Genomic DNA, 8,125 nt, shown 5'->3' on the forward strand with positions numbered 1-8,125 from the left:
GGATTGGAATGAAAACTGCCCTTTTCCAGTCCTGTGGCCACTGCTGAGTTTTCCAAATTTGCTGGCATATTGAGTGCGGAACTTTCACAGCATCGTCTTTCAGGATTTGAAATAGCTCAACTGGAATTCCATCACCTCCACTAGCTTTGTTTGTAGTGATGCTTCCTAAGGCCCACTTGACTTCACATTCCAGGATGTCTGGCTCTAGGTGAGTGATCACACCATCGTGATTATCTGGGATAATAAGCAAAGGAGAAAAGGAAAGATATACCCTTTTCTTTTCCTTACCCTTTTTCTTTCATGAAGATCTTTTTTGTACAGTTGTTCTGTGTATTCTTGCCACTTCTTAATATCTTCTGCTTCTGTTAGGTCCCTACCATTTCTGTCCTTTATTGAGCCCATCCTTGCATGAAATGTTCCCTTGGTATCTCTAATTTTCTTGAAGAGATCTCTAGTCTTTCCCATTCTATTGTTTCCCTCTATTTCTCTGCACTGATCGCTGAGAAAGGCTTTCTTATCTCTTCTTCCTATTCTTTGGAACTCTGCGTTCAGATGCTTATATCTCTCCTTTTCTCCTTTGCTTTTCACTTCTCTTCTTTTCAAGGCTATTTGTAAGTCCTCCTCAGACAGCCATTTTGCTTTTTTGCATTTCTTTTCCATGGGAATGGTCTTGATCCCTGTCTCCTGTACAATGTCACAAACCGCCGTCCATAGTTCATCAGGCACTCTGTCTATCAGATCTAGTCCCTTAAATCTATTTCTCACTTCCACTTCCATAAGGGATTTGATTTAGGTCATACCTGAATGGTCTAGTGGTTTTCCCCACTTTCTTCCATTTAAGTCTGAATTTGGCAAAAAGGAGTTCATGATCTGAGCCACAGTCAGCCCCTGGTCTTGTTTTTGCTGACAGTATAGAGCTTCTCCTTCTTTTGCTGCAAAGAATATAATCAATCTGATTTCGGTGTTGACCATCTGGTGATGTCCATGTGTAGAGTCTTCTCTTGTGTTGTTGGAAGAGGGTGTTTGCTATGACCAGTGCATTCTCTTGGCAAAACTCTAGACATCTAAAACAGTGCTACACTAATAGTAACTGATTTACTAGTAGAACCAATATTGATTTGGGAGAATTTTTAAGAAATGAATCATCATGAATTCCTTAGACAATGCTAAAACATCAGAATAAACCCAAGGATACAGTAAAATTATTTTTGAAATCCCTTTCATGTAAAATGAAAGTACATGACCTTTATCAAACGCCTTGCCTTTCATTACTCACCAACTGACAGCCTTCCAGGGAGTTGACGAGCTGAGCGTTCTGACAGGAAAGTATTGAACCAGCCAAATTCAGCATCACACACACTGCCGAGAGCAGCATGAAAAAGGTTATCTGGAAACAAACCAGGTAAGAAATTGATCATTTACTGGGAGAGATCAGAGGAAAAATGACTTGGCTTTCAAAAAACTTTCAGACCATCAAATAATCACACGAATAACATTTCTATGTTTCCAAGGAAAGCATTATTTGTTAAAAATTTTAAAATGATATTACCTTAAATCAAATAGAAAAGGTAGTGTCTGAAAAGCCATAGCCAGCAACCATGATTTTATTTGAAATATAAAAATATTTTAGAAGCTAAACTTGAAAATACTATACATTCCATAGTCTCAACATAGTGTTATTGATACATACTCTCAAAAATAACGAGTGATATATAAATTACTAAAGAAAATCAAGTGATAGAAATGTATTTATTAGAAAGTCTATGCCTTTTAATTTTTGTTATGGAAAATTTCATACACATGTAAAACCAAAGAAAATAGTAAAATGAACCCCACCCACATACCCATCATCCAGCATCAGGGGTGATTAATCCAGTCACCGTTAGTTTTATCATTTATACTCTCTCTCCTCCAAATTATTTTGTAGCAAATATTAGACAGCATATGACTTCATCTTTAAATATTTCAGTGTATATTTCTAATAAAACTTTTTGAAAACATACAATGCTGCCATCACGTCTATGATAATAATGCATAATTACAGTTCACACTTGTTTCAATCTTTCTTCGTATTTTGTTTGAATCAGATTACACAAGATACAAAGGAGTTCCACACTGAAACTGGTGGCTCTGAAGTTTAGATATTTTTAAATTAATGTGCTTTTCCTTCCACTATGGGCTTTTTCTTCCTTGAAATCTGTTCACTAATCCTATAGTTTTCTATAGCCTACACTTTGTCTCCCATCACTTAATGTTTCTCCATCTTTTGTAAATTTTGTAATTTCATTGATAGATCCAGAGGTTGATCAAATTCAGACTAACAGAAGGTAAATAATATCTCTCTGTGATCTTAGCAGCCATTTAAAGAAACTTTTATTTTTAATTGGAGGGTAATTGCTTTACAATGTTGTGGTTTCTGCTGTACAACAGTGTGAATCAGCCATAAGTATACGCATAGCCCCTCCCTCTTGAACCTTCTTCCCCTCAATCCCACCCCTCTAGATCATCACAGATCACTAGGTTGGGTTCCCTGTGTTATACAGCAATTTCCCATTAGCTATCTATTTTGTGCATGGTAGTATATATATCAATGCTGCTCTTTCGATTCATCCGACCTTCTCCTTCACCGGTTGTGTCCACAGTCTGTCCTTTACATCTGTGCCACCATTCCTTAGCAGTCATATTTCAGGATTGCTTAGGTCAATTCATTTATTAGGGTTTCCAAATTAGTGCTAGTCTAAAGCCATCATCTCTACTCTCTTTATTCATGGAAATCAAGATATAGAAGGAGACTCTTCCTCATCAACTGTTTGCCTTAAAGTATAGGTTCATATAGGGAAAGGAAACATGTTAGATTCTTTCCATTTATCTTCCAGATTTCAAAATAATTAGCTGATATGTTGCTAGACTTGCAAAATAAACTCAAGCCTATGTGGTTAGTTAATACTCTTGCCACACTTAAATCTAATGAAGCAAAACTTCAAAAAATATGATCAAGAAGGGGGAGAGTATCATGAAAACTTGTAAAATACTTTGAAATGGGAGGAAAAAAAATACTGGATCCTGTCTAGTGCACCTTTCTGAGTTGCCTGTTTGCTGTCTTTGTTTTACAACTCAGTAAGATGTAGAATATTCATGCTAATGCAACTATTTTTGACAATAGAAATATAACTGAATTTTGTCTGGTGGAATGCAATGATTATCCCTCCATGGATGCTGACCACTTTTACATCTTTTGTAAATTCATTTCTGCATTCTTGATTGCCTATGTGTGTACAGTCTGTGAATTCTCTTTTAGACTGGTAGTGACATCTTACTGGTTCCTTCATTAAAGAATGAGTCAAATACAATCTTTTTCACACAATTTAAAAAAACTAGTTGGGTCCCTAGCTTTCTTCAAAGGTATTGTTTATTTGGTGTGTGTGTGTGTGTATTTGAATCATTATGAAGGATAAACTTAAACACATTGGATATGTTTCAGTCACTGGAATCGTTAGCAAGAGAGACTCAATTCAAGTTGACACAATACTAATTTACTTTGAAAGCTATCATGTTCCAGGGTCATCATACACATTTCTTGCCCTAGTTCTGAAATCAGGCATTTCACCAGTAAGCCCTGATTCTTTTCAAAGAGAATGGCGCTGAAGAATAGATGCTTTCAAACTGTGGTGCAGGCAAAGGCTCTTGAGAGTCCCTTGGACTGCAAGGAGATCAGACCAGTCAATCCTAAAGGAAATCAACCCTGAATATTCATTGGAAAGACGGATACTGAAGCTGAAGCTGAAACTCCGATACTATGGCCACCTGATGAGAAGAGCCGACTCATTGGAAAAGACTCTGATGCTGGGAAAGATTGAGGGTAGGAGGAGGAGGAGTTGACAGAGGACGAGATGGTTAGATAGCAACACCAACTCAATGGACATGTATTTGAGCCAACTCCAGGACACAGTGGAGGACAGGGAAGACTGACGTGCTGCAGTCTATGAGGTCACAGAGCTGGACACGACTTATCAACTGAACAATATTTTGATAACAATGTTTTCATGCTAAAGGTGCTCTTGCTGCTTGGGTGGTCACTGTTTTAAGCATTTTCAGTTGTTAGGTATAACACATCATGTGTTCATACTGCAATCTTGGATTCAAATTCACAATTATAGGGTTTTTATTTAATCACATCAACCTTATATCTCTACTTCCTTTCAACCATGCCCCAAACCTTACTTCTCATTATAATTAACCATCTGATTTAATCTCATGATACCCACAAGTCTCAAAGTAACAATGCTAATACTACCACCAAAAACATGATTATTGAAAACAAGGATTTTGTTTCCTTTTATCCTTAGAGAACATTCTACCAGGATATGTAGCCAAATTACGGTGTCCTAGAGTCACCGCAGTTCCCTTATGTGTGGTTATGCTACCAACTGGGAACCTAGGTTATTGTCGCATTTTTGTTAGGGATGGTTTTCTAAGTTTGTGTTGCTTGCAATTATATAAAAGAATCTTAAAGTCAAATCCATAAGAGTTTTAAGTAAGTCTAGCTTTTATTCTATCTCATCCCTCATCCATTCTACTTCCTCCCTTCTCTTAAAGGTAGCTTTTTTTTTTTTTTTTTGGACATGCTTCACAGCTTGTGTGATCTTAGTTTCCCAACTAGGGGTGGAACCTGAGGCCCCTCGGCAGTAAAAGCTCAGAGTCCTAACTACTGGACCACCAGGGAATTTCCTGTTTTTCTTTTTTTAAACTTAGGCAAGGTCATGACATCTGGGGTGCTATGTACCTTGATTCCACTCTGGGATTCTACACTTTGCAGTACTTCCTATAGGTGTTGGCTCATAAAAGTGAAGACCTAAGGGTTATTTAGACCTCAAGCAGTCATAGACTCTGAAAGTTCAGGCAAACTTTTCTTTGACAGATCAACTCTTCAAAAACAATTTGATTTCAATCTTGCAATTTATCCCTTTCCCCCCCAACACTGTAAATCAACTTACCCCAATAAAAATTATAAAATAATGGGAAAAAAACCAATTTGATTCCATTTGGTGCCATGTGCCACTAGGTACACCTGTACTTCTTTTCTAGACACACACCTTAGGTTTGCTGTAAGCATATTTACTCCCTTTGTGGTCCTCTCTGTCTTTCTCTCACTGATTTGACTGTGCCCCTCTGACCTTCATGCTTTTGGTGGACAGGCCACACTTCAACTCTTCTTCTCTCAGTCATACTGTTCTTTAAAAAATCTTAGTTGGGCATCCAACTCCTACCTAACCTTTATCCTAAACCACTCGAATCCATTCACATGTTTTAACAGTGAGAGTGACAACTATAACACAGATTTGATTTTTGCCTGAGAATGTGATTTAATTAGCCTTCTCTCTGTTTTATTTACCAATTGGGGGTTCAGATGTAGTTACATATCAACATACTTCTGTATTCTGTTCATTCCTGGATACAAACCAGTCAAATATTTTCTGAGTTCATCTCTTTCCTGTTTGTTTTCCTAAATGCAGCCACAGCACCCAACACTTCTGCTACCAATGTACTGTTTCCTAACTTCAGAGTCACTGGGTTCATTAGGTGCAGGATCTGCTCAAGTCACTACAAAAAGGGCTTTTTCCAAATGCTTTTCCATTATATCACACTTCTTTCCAACGTCCCCAGTATTAGCTTCCTCAAGTTCTGAATCATTCAGGATAGAACAGGTTACAATCTGTTACATTCAGGATAGAACAGGTTACAATCCAGAATCTCGGTGTCCTAACAGCAGAAATACCTTCTCCTGTTACATGACTTAAGCAGGTCAAATGGGTTTTGCCTCAGGCTTGGGGCTTCCCTGATAGCTCAGTTGGTAAAGAATCCACCTGGAATGCAGGAGATTCCGGTTCGATTCCTGGTTGGAAGATTCCCCTGGAGAAGGGAGAGTCTACCTGCTCCAGTATTTCTGGGCTTCCCTTGTGGCTCAGCTGGTAAAGAATCCAAGAGCAATGTGGGAGACCTGGGTTCAATCCCTGGGTTGGGAAGATCCCCTGGAGAAGGGAAAGGCTACCCACTCCAGTATTCTGGCCTGGAGAATTCCAAGGACTGTACAGTCCACGGTGCTGCAAAGAGGCGGACACGACTGAGGGACGCGCACTTTCACTTTCAGGTTCACTCAGGCTGCTTCGGTTTTGTTGATAAGCCGTGTCTGACTCTTTGCTACTTCATTGACTGTAGCCCACCAGGCTAGAATTCAGATTTCCCAGGCAAGAATACCAGAGTGGATTGCCAGTCTCTTCTCCAGGGGATTTTCCCAACCCAGGGCCTGAACCCAGGTCTCCCACATTGGCAGGTGGGTTCTGTACTATCCTGAGATGTCAGACAACCTCAAAACCCCATATCCCGTCCACTACACTGCAGACACCCCCTCCAAGCCTGGGTGGATCCTACTTTCTGCTCTGTTTATGTGGGCTCCATGGTGAGCTGTTTTTCCATAAACCACACAGTAGAGTCGGACTAGAAGAACAGTCATGATTTACAAGAGAATGAAAGAAAAAGTTAAAAAGAAAAAAAATTTAACAGTCCTAAGCCAAGGAAAAAAAGCCAAATTTAAACAAATTTGTGCCCGTAACTTTACATAAACTTCCATACCTAATTATCACACTACCATACACAGTAACAGGCATCAACCCGTTTTATAGGTGAGGAAAGGTCTGTGTACAACTTAGTCTCCTTAAATTTGTAAGTTAGGCAGACTCTGAACCCAAGTAGTCTGATTCCCAAATAGGCATGGTTAATCATTAAGACTTTTATCAACTTTTCCATGACCCACAGAAATATATTTTACATCATAATCTAGTATAAAAGTAAAGCAACTTCAACGAAACACTATTTACCTCAATGATATGTAGCAAAAATTGTTTTTTTTCCTTACAATGCTGGTTTTCAGTCATGAAATTTATTTATCATGACTTAGGGTTAAAATAAATGCACAATGCTAAACTGCTTTAAAAATACAGTATTTATTATAACTATAGTAGCAAAAAAAATTGAACAAAATGGTCAGCCACACAGCATAGTAATTATCAATGTAAAAAATTATTTGGAAAAACTACAATACGCACATTGCTTAGAATGACTCAAAATGCTTATATGCATAGAAAACAGATTTTTTAAATAGCTGCGTTAAGGTAAAAGGGGATATAGGCAATTACATTTTCGTTTTCAATTTATAAAGACTTTTCCTTTACAGAGTGGGGCAGTTCAAAGGCCGGACAAAGGCCAGTTCGCTTATATTTCCTTGGCAGTTCCAGATCAGGGTAGGAAGTTTTCCAATTCGCTTTACAAACCTAACAAGGTTACACCAAAAAACACAGACACTGAAGCAAAACAAAACAAGTCACCCTCTAAATAAAAGTTTAGAATCAAAATGACTTAAAACATTACAAGAAGAAAAGTTTGCAAACACGTCCTGGAACTACCACGAATTTAAACAAGCAAGACGCTTCCTCCCACCTCCAGCCCTTCCCCCAGGGGAGGGAGCGGGCCCTGGGCTGTGTCTCAGATTTCAAGAGACAGGAGAAAGGGTTGGGGCAGGGACAGTGGCTGGACTCGGGCCCGCGGGCTGGGGTCTGGCCCTGGCCTCCTCGTCCGCCAAAGCCTCGCAGTACTGCGCCGGCCAGTCCTTGGGGTCCTGGTGGTGGATTTTAGCCACGAACTTGAGCACCTTCATCTTGCTGGTCTCCAGGTTGGTGCGCGGGCCCCACTGGAGCTCGTAGTCCACGGGGTCCGTGTGCGGGATGCGCCGGTAATCCAGGTATCGCTGCCGCACGACATCCTCGGTGATGAGTTTCTTGGGGTCCCTGAAGACAAGGTGCTTCTTGGTGGGGTGTACCCCTAGGCGCCGCAGGAAGTCCCAGACCTCGGTCTCCTTGATGCTGTTGCCTTTCATGAAGATGAGCCCCAGAACGATCATGAGGAGCCCAGTGGTGGGCGTGCCCTGGTCGCCGCGCACCTCCGCATCCTCTTCCACCGGTTCCAGCGTGTTGACCAGAATGTAGGTGTTGCTGCGCGGCTCCAGCTCCACCAGCCGGTACCCGAACACGTACTCCAGGCGCTCGGCCGGCCGCCCCAGCCGCCCTCGGAG

The 8,125-nt window shown here is 40.4% G+C and overlaps 1 protein-coding gene across 1 annotated transcript in view; it reads right to left on the reverse strand.

Moving 5' to 3' along the window:
* The window catches only part of FAM189A1 (family with sequence similarity 189, member A1), a gene marked incomplete at its 5' end in the record, with an annotated part of 239,915 nt that overhangs the window by 52,456 nt on the left and 179,334 nt on the right, over positions 1–8,125 (reverse strand). Inside the window, 1 exon segment of the mRNA XM_010843397.1 lies at positions 1,277–1,387. Within this exon segment, the coding sequence (XP_010841699.1) occupies positions 1,277–1,387 (111 nt within the window).

The sequence above is a fragment of the Bison bison genome, unplaced genomic scaffold (genome assembly GCF_000754665.1).
Source record: "Bison bison bison isolate TAMUID 2011002044 unplaced genomic scaffold, Bison_UMD1.0 scf7180017864181, whole genome shotgun sequence".
Taxonomy (NCBI): Eukaryota; Metazoa; Chordata; class Mammalia; order Artiodactyla; family Bovidae; genus Bison; species Bison bison.